The 20,582-nt window shown below is 51.5% G+C and overlaps 1 protein-coding gene across 1 annotated transcript; it reads right to left on the bottom strand.

Moving 5' to 3' along the window:
* Positions 1–6,298: 6,298 nt before the first annotated feature.
* Pla2g4f (phospholipase A2 group IVF) lies at positions 6,299–19,739 on the bottom strand. Its single transcript, XM_013158497.3, has 20 exons — positions 19,534–19,739; positions 18,743–18,815; positions 18,120–18,256; positions 17,912–18,040; positions 17,447–17,487; positions 17,146–17,188; positions 16,637–16,703; positions 14,332–14,501; positions 14,109–14,222; positions 13,874–13,911; positions 13,528–13,663; positions 11,772–11,908; positions 11,339–11,558; positions 10,344–10,458; positions 10,008–10,145; positions 9,822–9,929; positions 8,443–8,634; positions 8,049–8,215; positions 7,043–7,229; positions 6,299–6,765 (listed from the first exon to the last, which is right to left on the bottom strand). The coding sequence occupies exons 1-20, from the start codon at positions 19,642–19,644 to the stop codon at positions 6,545–6,547; spliced, it is 2,544 nt and encodes an 847-aa protein (XP_013013951.2). The 5' UTR covers positions 19,645–19,739; the 3' UTR covers positions 6,299–6,544.
* Positions 19,740–20,582: the final 843 nt, after the last annotated feature.

Raw genomic sequence — 20,582 nt, 5'->3', positions numbered from 1 at the left:
TAGCAGGGAGGCAGAATGGTCATTTGTTTTCACTGCATCCTCAGTTCCAACATGGCATGGATTTCAGGAGACACTGCTAGTTCTCCCTCTGGAAGGGCTGCAGTCTGCCACCCTGCCTCCGCTAACAGGGAGGGGAGGTGCTGGCTTGGCTTCCCAGAGTCCTAAGTTCCAACATGGCGTGGATCTCAGGAGACACTGCTAGTTCTCCCCCTGGAAGGGCTGCAGTCTGAGTTTGTCTTCTTCATTTCGCTTTCTGCTCCATTCATTGTGGCCTCTCTGCCACTGTTTCTGGAATCTTGGTATTTTTCTTTTTTAGAACATCCTGCAGTATTCTCTGTAGAGTTGAATTGGTGGTTGCAAATTCCCCTAGTTCCTCTTTATCTTGGAAGCACCTTGTTTTTCCATCAATTTCTAGGAACAGTTGTGCAGGATATATCAATCTTGGCTGGAGGTTATTATCTTTCAAAGCTTGAATTATTTCCCCCCATGCTCTTCGTGATTTGATGGTTTGTGCCGAGAAGTCAGCTGTAATTCTGATGGGTGTTCCCTTGTAAGTGATCTGTTTCTTGTCTCTGACAGCTTTTAATATTCTGTTCTTATATTGGATTTCTGGAATTTTGATTATTATATGCCTGGGTGTAGCTCTGTTTGGGTTGTAGGTGACTGGGGTCCTGTATGCCTCATACATCTGAGTATCTTTACCTTTTGCTAAATTAAGGAAATTCTCTTGGATTATTTATGTGAATAGCTTTTGTAGTCCATTTGTTTGTGTTCCTACTTCTTCTTTTATGTTCTTAATTTTTGTTATAGATCCTCTTATCATCTTCTAGCCTTTGTATTATTGCTATTTGTTTTCTTATTTTTAAGAAGTTTTTCATTTCATGCTCCCACATTACAAATCTGCCCTCCAGTTCAGATAATCCATCCTTAGTTTCTTTCAAGCTGTTATGCTAGTTTTCAATAGAGTTTTTAGTTTCCTGGTAATCTCTTTGAACCTGCTTCACGTATTCTATGTTTTCTCTATTTTCTCCATCAAACAATTCTCCCCTTTTTTTCTGTTCTTCCATTCCACCATCTGTTTTTTCTTGGGTGGTGCTTAGCATTTATCTAACTATTCTACTTATATCTTGCTTTATTTCGTTAAATACTTCTCTTTTGAACTCGTCTATGAGGCTCCGGATATATCGCTTTATGTCTATTGGTGCCATGTCTGATATTGTATATTTTCTGTCCTCATTCTCCTTTGCCTTTACCTTTTCTGGATCAGTGTTCTCAGGATTGGGGACTGAAGACCCTTTCTTGTTGCTTCCTCTTCCCATACTTTTTGTTCCTTCCATACAAGCATATATAGGAGGCCCAGTTTCTTTCTTTGTGGGTTACAGTTTGTTTGAATTGCGCTGGCTAGGTGTTCCCACCCACTGCAGTGTACTAGGGAGACACAGACCTGGGCAGTCTCTGCTGGGCCTACTCCTCCAGGTCAACCTACCAAAGGCTTCACTGCTAGGGTGCACCTCCAGGCGCTGGGACCTGGTTTGGGCTAGCCTACTGGGTCTTAGTCAGAAGCCAGGCCAGGTCACCCAGGCCAGGCACTCCCCACCAATCTTGCTTGAGAGGGGAATATGCGACTAAAGTTACTGTAGCGTCCTGGCAAGCCTGCCTGGTCCCAGTATGTCCTTTGCTGAAGCCTCCTACGCTATGGAAGGGTCCCCGTTCCGCTCACTCACTGCAGGTCGATGCAGGGCTCCCTGCCAGTCCCGTTCTCCACTCCGTTCGACAATTCCCACTCTCAGAGTTTTCGCGCGTCTCTCTCCCTGCTGTGCCATTTTGGACGCAGCAGTGGCAGCAGGAAATTCAAATCGCGGCTTCCGATGGTGTGGGATCCAGCTTCCGTGCTGAGATTTTTATCTGTTCCTGTTATAGCACTGGGATTGCGTTTCTAGTTGGTTTCTCTTAGCTTAGTTCAGTCCTGGGTTGACAGGGTATATCTCCCCTTGCTTAGGACTCCTCGCACCACCCCATTCCTGCTAATCGGGGTATCTCAGAGAGCCTCCATAGCTGCTGCAATCTACCACCATGTTCTCCCTGAAGTCTCTAGGGCAAGTTTAATATGAAGATTTATGAACTGTGATAAAATAGCCATAAGACATAAAGAGACGTTATATGATGCCTTGGAGCTGAGAAAGAGTCCCCAGGGAGGAATAATCTTGGAAACACCCTGTCAGAGCAGGTGAGAGGCATCACATGGAGCAAGAAGAGCACCCAGGCTTTCTGGCCACATGGCTCTGTACTTGCCACCATGTCACTCTTAATCTCAGACCAGCCTTCAGCATCAGTTTTAGATGGTTCCCACCTGCTGAATCACAGATACAAGTTGGCTGTCTGTTCCCACCATTGAGGCCTGGTTGCCTTTCTAGGACTTCCTGTCTCCATTCTTTCTGACTCCGTCTCTCCCTTGTCCATCTCCCAGTCAGGAACACACAAGGCTCTGACTTGCCAGTCTCACGCCATGCAGTTCCCACTGTAGACTGTAGCACCTGCACCATCAGTGCAAGCCAAGCCTCATCCCCACTGCTCCTGTCAACTAGGACCAAGTGGTAGTGAAGAGATTTGTGGAGGAGAAGACAGAGGAGGCCATGGGCTACAGACAGAGTCAGGATCCCTCCACCACAGGAAGCAGCTTCTGCCCTGCACCCGGCTTCCAGAACATTCCAGGTGTCCAACCAGGGCCCCAGCAGCTCCCTTATTCATCCACACTTCTTTCAGCCTGGGGATCCTCCAATCAACAGCAAGGTACTTCTGCCTGCTAATGGATAAGCAGCTGGGAACATCAGCACCACAGGCTGACACAGGCTGTGGTGGCAAGTCTCAGGTCATTTTGTTCTTCAGGGTGGTCTCTGACCTGGACCCCAAACTAGCTCTCATTTGCAATTTCCTGGGGTCAATTGGATCCCCAGCATATCCTCTGGAGAGTGCCAGTTGGGAGCACTAGTCTGGACACCGCCCAGGCTAGACTCCTAGGGCCAAGGCTGCAGAAGACGGGCACAGTCTAGGAATAGGCCAAGAGCATCAGCTAGTGTGTGCCCTCCACAGCCATCACATGGGACACCAGGGGGGCCTAAGAAACAGGCTTTTAAAAATTTTTATTTGGGATAGGATTTCATTAAGTTGCTGAATTGGCCAAGCTGGACTCAAACTTGCAATTCTTCTGCCTCAGCTTCCCAGAGCTGGAACTACAGTTGCCCCCCCTCCCCCGCAAGCACAGCTCTCCAGCACCTCTGGCTCTGAAGAAGGTGTGACTCAGCAGGAGTGATGAAGGAGGACAAGGCCAGTAGAAGCTCCTGGCACGTGCAAAGCCTGCAGGGTGTGTCTGAGTCACCTCTTGCACGTGGGTGAATTAGGCTAGGCTGGAGTTTGCATGTGGACTGTAGCCACCTGACTGCTTGTCCCTTAGCACCAAGAACACTGAGAAGATCCAGTGCTGGATCTGCCCAGCTCTTGTCATAGGATAACACTCCTGTCCACCTGGCTCACAAATCTGCAGACAGCTGGAGGGGAGTGGTAAGAGGGCTCTGGCCACTTGGAGGGCTGAGAGGTGCACAGTGTCCCACTCAGGAGCACAGCACAGCAGCTATGGCAGGGACACCTTTCCTGAGGCAAGGCTCCCTGCCAGCCCTCTGCCCTGCTACAGCCCTGGCTGCTGCTCCAGCCCATGCTCAGGCTTTGACCAATACAGCTGTTCTCTGGTAGTGGCACCAACGATCATGATCACAGTGGACTGTGACACTGGAATGTGACCTTGTGACCACAGTGAGACAGGGATTATGAGATTTGGGACAGCTCCTTCCATGTGGCTCCCAAGATGGCCCTTGTCCTGTACCTCCTATAGGTCAGTCAGCACCAGCAGGAAGCTCTGGCTCAGCCCATAAACAAGAACCAAGGCGTGTGTCTGTGACAGGACATCATGTCTCCTCCAGGATGTGAAGGAGAGGATGAGGCCGATCCATGGGCCATGAAGCTTCTGAGAAGGTAGATGCCCCCGAACCTAGAGAACGGCTAAGACCCAAGGAATGGTCCCTCTGGCCTCACCCCCACCACCTCTGCCCTGGCAGTGTGGCAGGAATGTGGCAGCCTGAGCCAGGTTGCTTGGAATGCATCCACTAGGGAGTGGAGCCTGACAAGGACCAGGTGATTTAGGAGCAGCCAGGGGGCTTTCTTCCCAGGTGGCAGCATTAGTACCAGGTAATAAATTAGTACCAAGAGAAAAGTAGTAAGCACCAGAGCTGAGGCCACTTACCTTCTGCCCACTGTGTCCAGCACAGTCCACACCTAGTACTAACAATTTTTTTTCAGGTTTGGGAGGCTGAGGCAGAAAGATTACAAGTTTAAGCCCAGCCTGGGTCATGTAGTTACCTCATGAGACCCTGTATCAAAATAAAAAAATAGAAAATAAAAGGCCGAGAATGTAGTTGGTGTGAAAGCCCTGGGTTCAATCCCAGTACAAAAAAAAAAAAAAAAATCAAACAGAAAACTCCAAAAGACAGGTAGAAGACACAGGTGAAGATCTTGTTCATGAACCGGAAAATAATTCAGTCATGCTAAGACACAGAACACAGCACAATGAAAAGATAGAATGTGTTAAAGGAAAGTTAAGAATATAGAACAGTGATTTGGATATTCTTATTTCCAAGTATGATGAATTCCAGAAAGAGACAATGAAGAGCAGATAATTTTTTAGAGCTTCAAAAAGTATACTGCTGCTCATCTAGAGTGGATGCATGCTGTTCTATAGAAAGTATACGTGGAGGACTTTGACAGGAGAGAGCATCAGCTCCTAGAGACAGAACAGAAGGACCTCAGGGCTGCAGCAGGGAGAGGGCAGGAAGCGACAGCTGAGTCAGTGCTATGGCTTGACATGGTGTGGATGCCTCCAAAGCTTCAGGTGTACCCAGTGTGAGTTATTAAGAAGGCAGAAGACTAAATCTGATCCCAGCATTTAAGGGGCTTTGGAGAACTGACTGAAACCAGATAGGATCTTTGGGTGGAACTTCCAAGATCAAAATCCCATGGCTTTATAAAGTTAGACCAGGAAGACAAGTGCACATACACATGTCTCCCTGCATCTTGCTATGTGCCAGCAAGAAAGCATCACCTGGTGGGGTTCCAGGAGGATTTTGTACCTCTGAATCATGAACCAAAATAAACATCTTTTCGTTATAAAGTAACCTGCTTCCACTATTGCCTTGTAGCAATGAAAAACAGACTAATACAATCAGAAAGCAGAAAAGTGGCAGGGGAAAAGCATAGCAAACAGAAAACAAATGATCTCAAGACCCAGACTTACTTTAAAACTCCCGCAAAGATGACTAGTTTGGAACCAAATGATGGTAATTCAAATGGAGAGGCAAGATACAGTCTTTACAGGTTCTCAGAAGCCTGGAGTTACCCTTGAATAATCTCAGCAAAGTTTAAGGAGCTGAAGAGGAGAGGGAAGATGAGGAGACAGAGACTCTGAGATGCCAGCAGGTGACAGGAAAAGCCAGAACAGGCTTTGGATACCAACCAGAGCCATATGATGGACAGACAAAGGGACCCCTAGGCCTTACTGCAGAGGCCTCAGCCCAGGTCCAGAGTGGGGGCCACATCGTAGGGGTGAGGAATGTGCCCCACAGTGAATCAGCAGAGCCAGCTCCCTATTGTCTAGTCCAGTGAGGCCCATCTCTGAGTCAGGATGACCAGGAAGACTCGTAAACCCAGCAAATCAGCCAAAGCCCATCTCAGAATCAACCCACATACCTCCCTTTGGCCCTGCCCAAACAGACAAAAGCTGCTGTCCTCTGCTTCCAGGAAGCCAGATACAGCCTGGTAATAAAGGAAGGGGCATTAGACACAGATTCAAGGTTCTAAAGTGGGAACTCTCAACTCCATGAGCACCAAGGATGATGACTGCAGGTACAGCAGGTGACAGTGGCCACAGCAGGTGACAGTGGCCACAGCAGGTGACAGTGGCCACAGCAGGAGACAGTGGCCATAGCAGGTGACAGTGGCCACAGCAGGAGTGCCCGTGTAAACTTCCACTGCTGGGCTGAGAAGCAGAGAGGTAGCAGCAGAACAGAGAAGGCAGAACAGGGAGCCAAGCTGCCCACCGCATGCCAGCCAAAAAGTGCTAGCTCCACCCCTCACTGCTCTGTCAGCAAGGGGTTGTGCACAGGTCCCAGGCCAGGCTGGGCAGGGGCCATAGCCAGGGCCCTGATTGCTCTCCTCCAGCTAGGATCCAGAACTAGGGTTGTGCTTGCTTTGTTTGTTTGTTTGTTTGTTTTGGAAATTGGGAATTAAATCCAGAGCATTGAGGTATATCCCCAGTCCTTTCTTATTTTTTATTTTGAGGCAGGGTCTTACTAAATTGCCTAGGCTGGATTTGAACTCCTGCTTCAGCCTCCTAGAGTGCTGAGACTACAGCAGAACAGTCCACCCACTTCTTGCTTGGCAAGCACTGGCTTTGAGCCCTGCAGCTCCACTCTGTCCTACAGTCCCGACTTGCACCTGATCAGGCCTCAGCCCTACCCCCAGTGTGCCGCCGCAGCAGAGCCAGCCGGAGGGCACGCTTCACGGTCTCTGCGTTGTTCAGGACAGTGTAGCGGTTCAGGGCCACCAGCCGGTCAAAGTCTTGGTGCTCATAGGTGAAATCCATCATTTTATAGGGGGTGTCTGGTCCATTGATGACAAAGTCCCCGAAGGCCTTCTCCACAGCTGTTTGCCGCTCCACACCTGCGAGGGGGGCAGGCTGGGGCACTCTGGAACTTCCCCAGGAGCTGACAGCCCTAGACTCCGCCCACCTCTCAGCTCTCAGGCCCATCTGGAGGAGAGGTCCCATATACACAACAAGGGCCAGCAAGTAGGGACAGTAAGTGACATTTAGTCAGCCCCATCCCCCACCCCAGAAGGCACGCTCTGGCACACCGTGCAGGGGTCCATGCCTGGAATAGCATCCCAGCACTCCCAGCCCAGCCCTTGCAGGTCAGACCCAGGCCAGGGCTTCCCTCACCTGGGGCCAGGTGTGTGCGGAAGGTGCGGTTGACAAGCGGGAAGTGCAGCACGATGGGTGCCTGGGGGTCTTCGGCCTCAGCAAACAGGTAGCACTCTCTTGGCTCTGCCAGGTCCTCAGGGCCCACCACAATCCTGGGGAAGGGGATTCCTCGGTCCAGGCAGTACTTCTCGGTCATCTGTAAGTCCTGGGCAGAGATGAGAGCTGCTGACCTGCCTGCTCCCACCCTGGACGCTCACAGCCTGGCCTTATGCCAGCTCTGCCTCTGCATAGCTGGACGGCTGTGGACAAGTAACACTGCCCTTCCTGGCCACACCCCTCATTCATCAAACACAAATAACTGACTAGTCAGACATAGGAGATTGCCATAACCAGAAATGGCCGATCATCAATACCCCAGAGCCTCTGGCATTGCCACCCCTCCCCCTGATACAGCCTTCCCTTCTCTGACTCCTCCCTGCTCCTTGTTGGGGGCCAATGGCAATTTCATGTGGTTGACACTGTGGTTGCAAAGTCAGCGCTGGACAAGACTTCTTCAGCCCTCCAATCCCAGGTGGTCACTGTACCCAGGTGGACCAGGAGAATAGAGGAAGGGCTGGTCCAGCAGCATGACCAGAATCCACATCTGGAGTGGCACTGGTCACTGCCTGACAGAGCTGAAGAGAGTCACTACTGAAGTCACCTGAGGGAAACCCATGACCCTACTGTTACCATAGTAACAAAGGACAGCAGGCCCAGATGAGATGGAGAATCCCATTACAAACGGGCAGATGTGGAAGAGCGGCCAGAAGATGTGAAAGGACTGGCCTCCTATGCCTACTTCCACCCGTTGGCCCAGAAACTCTCAGAGACCTGGATTGGCAACCGCAACCAAAGGTACCAGCCACTGAGCAGAATCCAGGTCAGCCAGAAGAGTGACCCCAAACACTAAGCCTGGCCCTCTGCTGGGTCCTCTTTTCTTCCCTCCTCCATTCAGTTTAGGACCTCAGTCCTTGCCCAACTGTACCTCAAAAGGAGCTTCCAGGGAGTAGCTGAAAGACAGAATGAGGTCCACCGACCGCTGGGGCAGCAGGATCAATGGGAAGGGAGAGTTGATGTGAAAGCCTCCGTCCACCAGGCACAGGCAGTCCCACATGGGTGTGAGCTGGTTGGGGAGGCTGTCTGGGTGTGTGTCTGCAAGGTATGAGACAGCTGCTCTGGCTCTGTGCGCCCTCTGCGTTCTCCCCACAGACCTCGCCTTCTCTTTCTCTGACAACCTAGGCAATCCCACCTTCCAGCACAGGGACAGAGTACCCCATCACAGGCCCCCATCCCCACTGCAGACAGCACCCTTCACAGGCACATGCACAGCAGTGCTGGCCCCAGCCAAAGGACACTGTCACTTCACACCCCAGGCAGACCTTTCCTGGCCATGAAGTCCCTGCAGGCCGCGTAGTCCTTGTGCAGGTAGAGGCCCCGCATGAAGTTAAAGTTCTGGGAGAAAGTAAAGCGGGAGGTGAATATGTCCAGCACCACCTGTGAGAAGGGCCCCTGTGGGGTGAAGAGCCTGGTGCGCAGGCGAGAGGGGTCGTAGAGCTGGGACCGTGGGCACTCTAGGTGGAATGGGAGTGAAAAACAGTGAGCGGTGATGCCCTCCTTTGTCCAGAGCAGCTGGACCGCTCAGGGCAGCCTCCTCCCCCACACTGCGTACCCTTCCTGCCCCTCCTCCCTCAGACCTCAACTACTGCTTCACGTATTCTTTTTTTTTTTTTTTTAATATTAAGACTATAGAAGCTGAACATGGTGGTACACACCTGTAATCCCAGCACTCGGGAGACTAAGGCAGGAGGATTATATATTCCAGGCCAGCTAGGCAACACAGTTAGTTTAAGGCTGGCCTAAGACACACACCAAGAGCCCGTCTCAGAATCCCAAGAAAGAGAAAAGTAAAAAAAGAAAGAGAAAGAAGAGGGAAATGAAAAGAAAAATAGGAAAGAAAAAGAACTAAGATGTTTCTTCCTTCAAACAGAAGTTGCTCAAAAGACTTGCTATTTTGGTGGGTTCTGAACTTACAAAGCTACTACAGTTTAATCAACTACAGTAGGATAGTTAATTATATGAAAGTACTGTTAAAATTTTTAGATTTGCTAATGGTGGTGTAGTTTTCTATGCACTTGGCACAGAATTCCTTTCAAAGTACTTGTCATGCTTTGGAAGTCGCCTATGATGCTGTTCATTGGCAAACTGCTCTCCCTTCCTTTTGTTGCATATAAAACTTGAGGGGTACACAGGCTGATGGGGCCTGACCCAGCCTTGCAGCTGGCAGCCTACTTGGAAAGGGGGAGGATGTTCATACATCTAGAATAACATATCATAACAGCACGAGGGTGGCATGCAGTCCTCAGGGCCCACGGGGGTTGAGTCCCAGCTAGCATAGACGGGAAAGCAGAAGTGACAGAAAGCTGAGTCTTACGGGTGGAGTGAAAGTTACCAGGAAAGGAAGGTGGGATGGGCATGCTGGGCAGCTGGCCTCTCATAGGTCTCTCGAGGGCTAGGCTGAAGGGTGACCATGAATGGACTGTGAACATCTAGAGGCCTTGGCCAAATGATCTAAGGAGGCACAGTGGAGAACTTGGATGCGGGCCTCTGTTGCCCCAAGCTTTCGGATACTCTAGCTAGAGTTTCCTTCCTGAGCGCAAGTGAAGAGCTAAGTCCTTCACGAGCCCCTCTCCTATCCTTCCTCTCTCTGTCAGGACCCTAGTGTTAGCAAGTGAGGGAGATGTTGGGGCTGGACCCTCACCTGTGATGTTCACACTGCCTCTGTGCCAGTCCAGGAAGCCCAGGCCCGAGCCACCAATCTTCAGGAAGATCTCATCCAGGCTGGCTGCGAAAGCACTGCTCCACATACCTAGGCAGACAGGCAGAGGCCTCCACATCAGGGCCTGGCCACGGCTCCTCCTATCCCTGCCTTCGGGTCTACACTCACCTTGCAGGTAGCAGATGCGGGGCTCAGGCCTGAGCTGCACCAGTCGCCCCATGAAGAACTCAGAGCCGAAGAGCTCAGTGGGAATGTAAGCTCCATATTTGGGGAAGCCGACCTCATAAGGGGTGAATTCGCACCACTCTGAGGGCCCAAGTGAAGGCAAAATCACTAAAGGTTTCCCACCAGGGACCTCCTGCCGGAGCAGGAAACTTGCCTTGCCAAGGACAGGAAGCAGCATCCCACTATGCACCAAGGCAACTCCACCTGGACCCCAGGCTCTGACCTCATCCAACCTGCCAACAATCCCAAGTGCTCCTTCCTTGTCTCCACACCAGGTACCTGCAAAATCTTCCGCATTCATGTTGGTGTGGACGTTGATGCCGGCGTAGATGGGGTAAGGGTTTTGACCCTGGATAACTGCCTCCTGCTGGTCGGACAGCTTGGCAGGGTTTTCCTGGGCAGGAGAAAAGGGAGGCAGTGTGGACTTTTAGGAATACCTCTGCCCCATCCTTGAGATCTTAAGTCAGGACCCTGCAGGATGTGGTGAGCCCACAGGAGAGAGCTTGAGTTGTCAAGGCCAGGGCTGTGCGGACAGCTCCAAGGGACAAGTTGTATCAGGGTACAGCCACTGGGTTTTTACAGTTCTAGGGCCCCTAGGGACACCCTCCCCTCATTTTTTATTCAAGAGAGCATATCAGAAGGCACAGACGGACATATAAAAGGAATCCTTGAAAATCTGGCCTAACTTATCTAAGAAAATGTAGCTTCTTTACTTAGAAATGAGAAGTCATTGGTGACTCACACAATTGAGAGCCAGTAGGTCCCCAGCTCTGAACCCTGCTGCGAAGGACAGGCTGGGCCTGCATTTCTACAAACAGCCACTGGGTGGCGTGAGTCAGGGTAGTGCTGGTCAGTGAGACCAACAGACAGCGTTCTCTGGAAGGAGAGTTCAGGCGTGGGTGTTTTTGATAGCAGGGAGAGGAAAGGATGGGGAAGAAAAGAGAATCAAGATAGAATACATATGTGCACCAGTGTCCCATGTTGAACGTACTTATGTAACACGAACATATCCCAATGTTAAAAAGGGGAGAGAAAAACATGAAAAGCTGTGCAGGAAATCTCACTATGCAGAAAGCTGAGAACTGTGGACCGGGTCTTCTCATTAGAGTTCAGAGCCCAAAAGGCAAAGTGGTGCTAGCCCACTCTGGTATCTCCCCTTTTTCCAGGGAGCTCAGCCCTCCAGGGAAGATCTGACTTTAGCCTGAGGAATGAGGCAGAAATGGGAGCTGGCGCAGTGAAAAGGGTAGAGAGAGTTACTTCTGCTCATCTCTCACCTCCTGGTTCAGAAAATACTCAATGAAGAGGCCCCATAAGTCAGTGAAGGACACGCTGCTCTCCCTCTCCCGGGCCACCAGCTCCTGAGCGTAGTATTGCAGCTGCTCCATGGACACTGCTCCCATCTTACTGCTGCAGACCCGAGCCCGCGCATGCGCAATGGGGCCCTGCAAAGCCACGCGGGACCAGGCTGGATCCTTGTAGAGCGTGGACATGCACCTGGATGTGGAAGAGGTACCTGGGTTGGGGCAGGGGAGTACGGCCAAAAGAGTGAGGGGCACAGGAGGCTGAGGGATTCGCCACACACACTTGCATTTGCTGCCCCAAAAGCCCTCTCCTAACCCAGCTCCACCTCAAAGATTCCATCAGCTCTCCAGATCACACCCCTCATCCTGCAGGACTGGCTTTCACTCTGCACCCCACCCCACTTACCAAGTGGACCCAGAGACCCCGCTCAGGTAGGTCACAGCATCCAGGAGGCCAAGCTCCTGCAGCCCTGCCAGGCTGCCGTATAGGGAAGTCATGGCTCGGGTTCCACCCCCAGAGCCCAGCACAGCCACCACTGGAACCTGTACACAGTAATGACAGCCACTCCACACTTGTACAATATTGCCCATCCCTGCCAGACATTATTACAAGAACCTTACAGGTATTATCTGATTGAATCCTCATGGCAATCTGATAAGACCCCTTATTTTACAGATCAGGAAACTGAGGCATGGGATATAATGTACTCAAGATCAGAATGTTAGTAAAAGATGTGCTGTCAAGCACACACCATATAGCTCCAGAGCTGGCTCTTAACCAGGGTTCCAAGATGATGTACTTGATTCAGCAAAAACCCCTTATTTTGGTTTATCCGGGTACTTTGGACTGGATCATTTGGGAGGCACTGTCCTGTGTGTGGCAGGAAATTTAGCAATGCTACTGGCCTTTGCTCAGTAGGTGCCTGTAGCACCTGCTACCCCAGCTGTCAAATAAAATACATCTCTTCTCAGCGGCATAAGCGCCTGCCTTGCAAGCAGGCAGTCATGAATTCGATCCCTGGTACCAATAAAAAGGAAAAAGACCAAAAAAAAATCTCTAGATGTGGACAAATATCCCCTGGGGGAGAGGGGGACAAAACTGCCCCAGTTGAGAACCATTGAGCTAAATGAAAAGCAGTAAGCAACCCAGACCTGCCCCTAGACATGTGAGGCATCCAAAAGTTGGGGGTCCTCCTCAGGGTTAGAGGAGCCTAATAGGACCATACTGAAAGGCTCGTAGCTGGTCAGCTTTCCCACAGATAGTTGCCTCGTTCCACCCCAACTTTTGGGTCCTTTCCTCTTCCTCTTTATTCTGTATTAAAGAATGCTTGCTGGGGGCTCTGCTGTTTCACAGTGCTGAACGAGACAGCAAGTGTCCAGCAGCACAGCCATACATGGTGACTGGATGAGCAGTCCAGGCTTGTCAGCGTGTGGTTGCTGGTCACAGGTTCCATCTCCTGATCTCCTGAGTACATGTGTCACCAGGTGGAGGCCACCAACTTTCTCCTGGCATCCCACAGGTATACCTCTGTGCATCTTCTCCTCCCATCTCCTGGCCACAGACTGACCATGTTTTTACACAGGGATCCCATCTACTTCTAAATCCCTTTGGCCATGGTTAGGGACCAAAACTCATTATAATGAAATAATAAAAGTCAGGATCTATCACAAAGTAGGGCCTCAATCTGGTAAGACCAGTGTCCTTATAAGAAGAGAGACACCAGTGAACTCTTTTTTCCTCTCCTCACATCTGCAGACATGAGGAAAAGCCAAGGCGAGATTATAGTGGGAAGGTGCCATTGACAAGCCAGGAAGAGAGATCTCATGGAAACCCACTCTGCTGGCACCATGACCTTGGGTTTTCAGCCTCCAGACTGGGGAAAAAAATCAATGTCTACTGTTGACAGCACCTAGTCTATGGTATTTTTTAATGGCGGCCCAGGCTAAGACACCTGCCCCTTGGCCAGAGCTGTGGAGCCCCCCTTCCATACAGGGTCCTGACTCTCCTCATCATGCCTCAAACAGATCTGCTCCCTTCCTACTATTCTCCTTTTCCTGCTTCCTGTCACCTGATGTCACACAAGTCCCCTCTGTCCACACAAGGGGACAAGCTGGATTTACTCCCAGCAACCTCAAGACCCAGCTCCTCCTCCATTCCATACCTGGTCAGAGTGAGGAGCCTCGCTCAATCCCAGCACCTGCTGCAGGGCCTTGGCTACCACCGCCTTCCTCTTGTCCAGGAACTCTTGCTCACCATTACAGAGGTCAAAGCCAAGGCGCAGGTCCAGGTCCCCAGAGCTGCCTCAGAGGGACAGGGTGGAGGACTAGGTGACTATTCGGTAGAGGGGAACCTCAGCCCCGCTCCATTTTCACAGGGGCAGACCCCACTCTGTGGACTCTCCACAGAAATGGGGAGGGAAAGGAACCTCCACGGCTCGAGGCAGCGGGAGTTGGTGGGGGCAGAGTGCACCTCCAGCCCAACCCCCAGAGACTGGAACCCCACCTCACCTCATTTCTGCCTTCACACTCAGAGTCACCTCCTGGTCCTGAAAGAGAGAGCAGCCCCATTCCTGGCATGCAGAGCTGGATCCTTTAAGGGAAACTGCCTCCTGCCCATGGCCCCTACTGCTCTGCACCTGTGGCCGGATGGCTGACCCACTAGTAGCCTAACCCTGTGCACCCCATACCTCTCTTGATGGTCACTTGTTAGGCAGGGGTCCCTGGCCCACAGACAAAGCCTTACCTCCCCCAGGACCATGATGCGCTGCTCTTCTTGGCCAAGGGGCAGAGAGGAAAGCAGGATGCCGCCCTCACCCAGCTTGCTGGTCTGAGCCTCTAGCTCAGCACTTGGGTCACTCTGCAGAGAAGGCCCCCAAAGGAGCAACCCAAAGTAGAAGAAAATGTACCTCTGGGGGCTCTCTGGGCTGGGCTGCCTCCATCATCCCTCCCTTGGCCTTGGTGCTCACCTGTAGAACCCTGAGCTTCTCCTTCAGGTCCACGTCTAGCCTGGAGTTCAGCACAGGATTCACATGGAAGGTGAAGGTGCGGGGAGGGCCTGGCTCCGGGGGCGGCTGCAGGGGCAAGACCTGTGGCTTCTCATAGGCCCCAGGCACCGCCAGGTGGACCTGCCTGGAGCCTGAGGGCAGGAGGTCCAGGAGAGGAGTGAAAATGAGGTCTGTGTGGGGCTCAAGACAGCAGCACCGGCACACCAACAGCTCCTGCCTTCTCTTCTTCCACAGGAACCAACTGCTCTCATCTCCCTACTCACCCTCAGCCCTCAGCCCACGGGAAACCACTGGGAAGGGTTCTTGGGGTCAGAAATGAGGAGTGGGGGGAGGGTAGGAAATGCACAAATATCTAGGAAAGGACACAGGCAGGTAGGAGCTGTTCCATAGCCTATGGGTCTGGTGATTTTGAAGTATTATATCAATGTATAATATAGAATTATGTGCAATTATTCATCTATTCATTATATTAATTACCAGTTTTCAGCTGGCAGTTTCCCCTATTTCTCTCCTCCATTCAAGCTCTGTGCTTATTTCCCCGGGGGCGGGGGGGGGGGGCGGTTTATGGCCAGAAAGAAAAGAGAAATGTTTTCTAATTGAAGAAGACATCAAGAGAATGTAGGAGGGGCCAGGGATTTAGCTCAGCAGCACAGCACCTGATTGGTAAGTGCAAGGTCAAGAGTTCAAACCTCGCTGGGGGTGTGGTGGCTCATGCCTGTGATCCCAGCACTCGGGAGGCTGAGGTGGGAGGATTCAAGACCAGCCTGGGTTACAAAGTGAGCACAAGGCCAGCCTACATAGGGAGACCCTGTCTCAAAAAGACAAAAAAAAAAAAAAAAAGAGTTCAAACCTCAGGAAAAAAAAAAAAAGAGAGAGAGAGAGAACATAGGGAGTTAGCAGAGACGGTCAAAGGCAGCATGGGACCCGTGGGTGCAGAGAGAATTCCTTAGATAACAAGGCAAGGGCCAGTCCCAACTACAAGGTGATATACATACTGGGGAGAAGCAAGAAACTAAACTAGGCCTGTGTGCTGGTAAGGAATAGAGGGCATCTTGCCCTGCTTCCTAGCAGGTTTTGGGGGCAGGACAAGCCCCCAAGAGAAAAGGCTGCACATGAAATCTAGGCAAAGGGGACCACAGACAGCCTCGTAGAAGAGTCTCAGGCTCCAAACACAGCACAGGAACAAGTGATACAAAAGGCCGGTGAGTGGCAGACTCCTCTGGGGGAGATCTTGACAGAGTCCCAGTCCCTCCCGCTGCTCTTCCTCCTCACACTAGATGAGACCAGAGACTTGACAAAAGCCTGGGGTAGGGGAGTGGAGCAGGTCAGGCATGTGGTGTTTCATTTGTACCAAGTCACATGGACTGAGAAGGAGACACACTGCGTGCACAGGAGGGAATCAAACACTGGGTAAGAAGGCAGCCTCAGGCTGTTCCACTTGGGCTTGGTCCTGGCCCCCCACTTAGGTTCTTCTTGGGACCTTAGTTTATGAAGGGAAAGATTAGTGATTGCATCTACCCTAAGGGACTGCTGGAGGTTACAAGCTCAAACAAATGCAGAGCATTTACACAGTGCTCCATGCCATTTGGGTGGTGCTCATCCCATAGAAAGGGACCTTGGCCTTCTCATGGCTTTGGCTTCACTTCCACATTCAAGTCCTTTTGCCTGAGCAGTTACCTTTGATGGCAGGCTGCACTGATGGCCCTAGTTCCTCACTTCCTTCACTCGGGATCCCATGCTCAGCTGAGTGACCCTGGTTGTCCCACTAAAGAGGTTGTGTCCTCCAACTTGGAGTTCAATCATGTGACTTCCTTGGGCCAATAACATATTAATGGCCAGGACATGAACAAATGGCTTGCGCCATTGGGTTTGCTCTCTTGCATCAGTTTGGAGGCCTTAAGAATATGCCCACGCTAGACTGCTGTTGGCCAAGTGGGCTGCCTGGAGCAGAGCCAGACCCACCCCTGCCAAGCCCAGTCTTAACCAACCAAACCCTGGCTGACTGCCAGATGTATGTGCAAAATAAGTGCTTCTTCCTGCATGCCACAGGGTTTGTGGAGCTATAGTTGGAAAAGTGCAGTCTGCCCTTGAATACTCCGAGGACAGGAAATTCCCTACTTACAATCCTTTCTGTCTTGGTCAGCTCTGAGCAGTGAAAGAGTTGAGCATGTCCTCCCCAGTGTCACCTCTACATCATAGCTCCCAACACATCCTCACAGCCCCAGCCCCAGGAGAGATGGCAAGACCAAGGCCCTGAGCAGCTCACCGTACTCTCGTTGTGGAACAGTCCCGTCTGCCTTGAGAGTGCCATGGATTCTCAGACAGGGCTGAGCCTGAGGAAAGCAGAAGCTTTGAGAGCCATCCAGCCCACAAGGCCCTCTGCAGGGTCCAGACCAGGATGGAGGGAAGAAGGAAGAAGCAGAAACAACCATTCCTGGTCCTGGCCCTTGTGGTCACACCAAGGTTGTATCCTGCTCCCCTCCAGGCCTTGGAGGAAGTGGCCCTAGTGGGTAAGGGAAATGTGAGACCCTGGTAGGGGCTGCTTTGGCAGCCAAGGCAGCCTACATCCAGAGGGAATAAAGTGCTGCACACCAGGTCAGAAGCTTGGGGACTGAACAGTGCAGCCAGTGTCAAGGCAGCTTATGGCTCTGCATCTCCCTAGTTGCCCTTCTGAGCAGGGCTGTGTCCTTTAGAGGCAAAGTTGCATCATGGACTTGGTCAGGGACTACTCCCTTCTCCGACCCCAGACCACCCAAGTGCATCTTCCCCACTCACCACCAGGACTCCATTGGTGATGACCTCAGGTGCAGGCACCTGGCTGCAAAGAAGGAGGGGCTCATGGGCCATCAGGCTCCCTTGCTGTGATCCCAATAATGTGACCAAAGCCATTGGAAGAGCCTGGAAGCATGGTGGGGCTGGGGCTGGGGGCTGTTGGTTGACATGCAAATGGTCGAGCAAACCATGTTGTCTCCTCTGAGGCGAGGCCTCCAAGACCAGCATGGGACATGGTGACTGACAGATGGGAACAGCTGGGACACAAGAACAAATGGGAAGGCATTGACCTGCATGGTCTCACCTCTCCTCCAGAATAAACTCCACTTGAAGCTCTTGTGAGTCCTACATGGGGTGTGGGGGTGGGTAAAGAACGTTGGTGTTTTAAAGGCTCCTAAGGTCCCAGGAACTGTCCCTGATCTAACTACTCCTAAACTTCAAGGACTGGAAGAGGCGATGCTGTGGCTTAAACATGGGCACATAGTACAATGGCACTTTTATGCAGAGCTTTGTTCATTTAGAAATGCGAGCCAGGCACTGTTCTAGACACAGGATTCAGAAGGACCAAGGCAGATGGAACCCGGTGCCCTCCATGAGCCTATGTTTGGTTTCACGTGGGGCAGTGATGTTTGAGGGAAAGTGTTACAGGGTTAGTACTGCAGGATGGAACAGTTATGGCAACTTGTCCTGTGGATGTACCCCAGCCCTGTTGGTGACCCTGGGCTGGCCTCTCCACTAGCGTGGCCTGTACCAGTACAGGCAGGCTCACCTGCTGGTTCAGTGAGAAGGTGTGTCTATGGGGCTGGCCAGGCTTGAGACTCCTTAGGTCAAACAGGAGCAGAGAGAGCTGGTCACTGCTTAGGACATCCTTGTCGAAGAGAGTGAGCTCCAGGACATTCTGGGAGCAGAGCAGCAGGAGGTCAGCACTCTAGGGGGGCTCTCTCTCCCCCACGGTCAGGTCCCTTGCTGGCTCTCACCTTCACAGCACCATGGATCTGGTAGCAGAAGGTCTCATTCCACTCAGGGTCACTGCAGTTAGCCACCGTCCTTGTCTGGGTGGGGCTGGGCGATGCTGTGGGCAGGGACAACTGTACGTAGCAGTCAGCTTTGGACACTGCAGGGACAGGGGTGGTGGGGGTGGATCAGTTGTAAGCCTAAATGCTAAAAAGGTTTCCTGGAGGAGGAAGGGCAGAGGGGAAGGAGCAGCCCAGTGAGGAGATTGCCCAAGCAACATGGTGGGTGGAGGACAGCCTTGGTGTCCTTGGTTCCATCTTGACCATTTGTACCTCCCACACAACAGAGCAGAAATACTGCAGTGGCCAGTTGCCAGTGGCCAGTTGTGGCCGCAGTAATTACCAGAAACTGCCTGAGGCAATAAAACCTTAGCCTCCATGGCAGCATCAGCCTAGCAAGCTCCTGGAAAGCAGACACAAGCTTATGACCACTGGCTTTACACATACATACTTGTGCCTCCTAGGTCCCCTCTCAAGGTCAGCACTGGTCCTCCACCCATTCCAAATGTGTGCACACACATCCTAAGCAGAGTTCTGGCAAGGCCTTAGGGAAAATGAGGGGAGAATATAAAAAGAGGGTCACTCACTTAGGTCTGTACCCTGGATGTTTCTGGCTCTCAGCACCTTCACCTGGAGGTCATAATATGGGTGGGCTTCCCGCTGCAACAAAACACCAGGCACTGAGTTCTAGGAAGCTGGGGATGAAGTCTTGTCTCCTCTTCTAGGGGTTCTCAGTCCTGAGTTCCTTGTTTTTCCATGCCTGAACTCATGTCTAAGCTCTACCATGAGCTATCTGAACCAATCATGGTTATCACGACCATAAATCTCAGCTCCAGGGGTAATAGCCAGAGAGCCGGGGTAATGTGTTTAAAGACATTAAACAATAAAGCTGTGACACACCACATCCAATCAGCTCCCTGACTGGCACTGGAAAGTGCACAGGAGGCAGCCACTGGGGGAAGGGAAGCCAGGAGTCACCAGCTTATACTGGTCTGACGAGTCATTAAGGAGACTGCAGCTAGGACTCAAGCGAGCTAGATAACAGTGGAGCACAGTCGCCTGGGAGTGAGACTCCCCTCACCACCTGCAAGCTCCTATTACTTCTCCCCACAGTGGGTTCTACAGCCAGGCTAGAACAGTCCTCAAAAACTCAGCCAATGGAAGGTGAGTGTCACATGACTTGTTCTCCATATCTTATTTGGGGTGAGTGGTATTCTTTTCAAGAGCCAAACCACTGGCCAATATCTCTAACTTAAGCTCTGCCAGGTCCTCTGAAGAAAACAGATCCCACTATCTGGGGGTGGGCTCCATCCTCACAGGGGACCTCAGCTCCCAGGACTGTCCAGTCCACATTTCCCAGTTGACATCAGTCCCTTACCTGCCAGTGCTTCCACTGAGATCCCCCCTTCTCTCTTCTCTGCAGCATCACTGCCCCTAGGAGGGGCAGCCCTTTGCCTGCCAGCCACTTTGCCCAGAGGTTCCCAAGCATGGCTGGCAATGTAGTTCCTAACAGAGAGCCTTTCTGCTCTCCAGGGCTGCCAGCTCTTGGGCTACACTCACTGCAACTCAGGTCTGACAGGTAGCACTAGGATGGGGAAGGTGGAGCAACCAGGGTCTGGAGGTGGGGTTTGATACTCTCCAGGAAGTAGCTAGAGCCTGATTTCTTCAGGCAGAAGGCAGTTCAAGCCCTCTGCAAGACTCTTGGAATCTCCAGTTAGTACTCTGGTTCCTGAACCCAGCCCTTGGATACATGAGGAACAGGTATCTGAGAGCTTTACTCTTTACCTAGCACAGTCCTATTTGTTGGGTTGGGATAGAGTCCAGGTAATCCTATTTCCAGCCAGGAAGTGCTATAGCAGGGACTGCTGCTATAGCAGCTGCTCCCAAGGTCTAAAACTAACCTTTCAGTCTCAGTGTCTGGGACAAGGATTCATCTGGACTAGAAGATGTTTCCTGTCTCTATTGGCCTTTCTCATTTATCCCCCAAACACTGAGCACCTGCTACATGTTGGGCCTGTACTCTACACTAATTTGCAAAGGTGGGTCATATCTATTGTGTAGACCAGTGGTAGTGAACCTATGGCATGCTGCAGTGGGCTGTTTGTTACCATTGAAAGCTCTAGAAGATTCAGCATCACTGGTATAGACCTTTATGCATCATGATTCCCTGTGGGTCTCACTCCGTCCTCTTTGTGGGTCAGTGGAAACACTAAAGTGGCTTGGGCACAGATATAGGGACATGATTAGGTGGTATAACAAGGGCAGTAAAAAGCAGACCTGCTTCTCCTTGAGGTACTAGAGATAAAGGCTTTCAAACCCTCTGGATCACTGTAAGCCTCACATTGGTTGTATGTGATGACTCCTCTGGACTATGATCATCTAGGCGACTAAGACAGGCAGTCTCCAGGGAGAGACAAGACTTCTGGG

This window comes from Cavia porcellus, unplaced genomic scaffold, assembly GCF_034190915.1.
Source record: "Cavia porcellus strain 051 isolate PalLab524CR breed Dunkin Hartley unplaced genomic scaffold, mCavPor4.1 scaffold_6, whole genome shotgun sequence".
In the NCBI taxonomy this organism is placed as follows: Eukaryota; Metazoa; Chordata; class Mammalia; order Rodentia; family Caviidae; genus Cavia; species Cavia porcellus.
Note: the sequence above shows the minus strand (reverse complement) of the source record. Positions and strands in the feature narration are given on the sequence as shown.

What these genes read in the sequence shown, in the direction of transcription:
- Pla2g4f (XM_013158497.3), bottom strand. Translation starts at nt 19,644, where the DNA reads ATGCTTGGGAACCTCTGGGCAAAGTGGCTGGCAGGCAAAGGGCTGCCC. An exon ending in CTCAGTGGAAGCACTGGCAG is followed by an intron (nt 18,816 to 19,533) that starts GTAAGGGACTGA and finishes GTTTTGTTGCAG; the next exon opens with CGGGAAGCCCACCCATATTA. An exon ending in AGATCCATGGTGCTGTGAAG is followed by an intron (nt 18,041 to 18,119) that starts GTGAGAGCCAGC and finishes CTCTGCTCCCAG; the next exon opens with AATGTCCTGGAGCTCACTCT.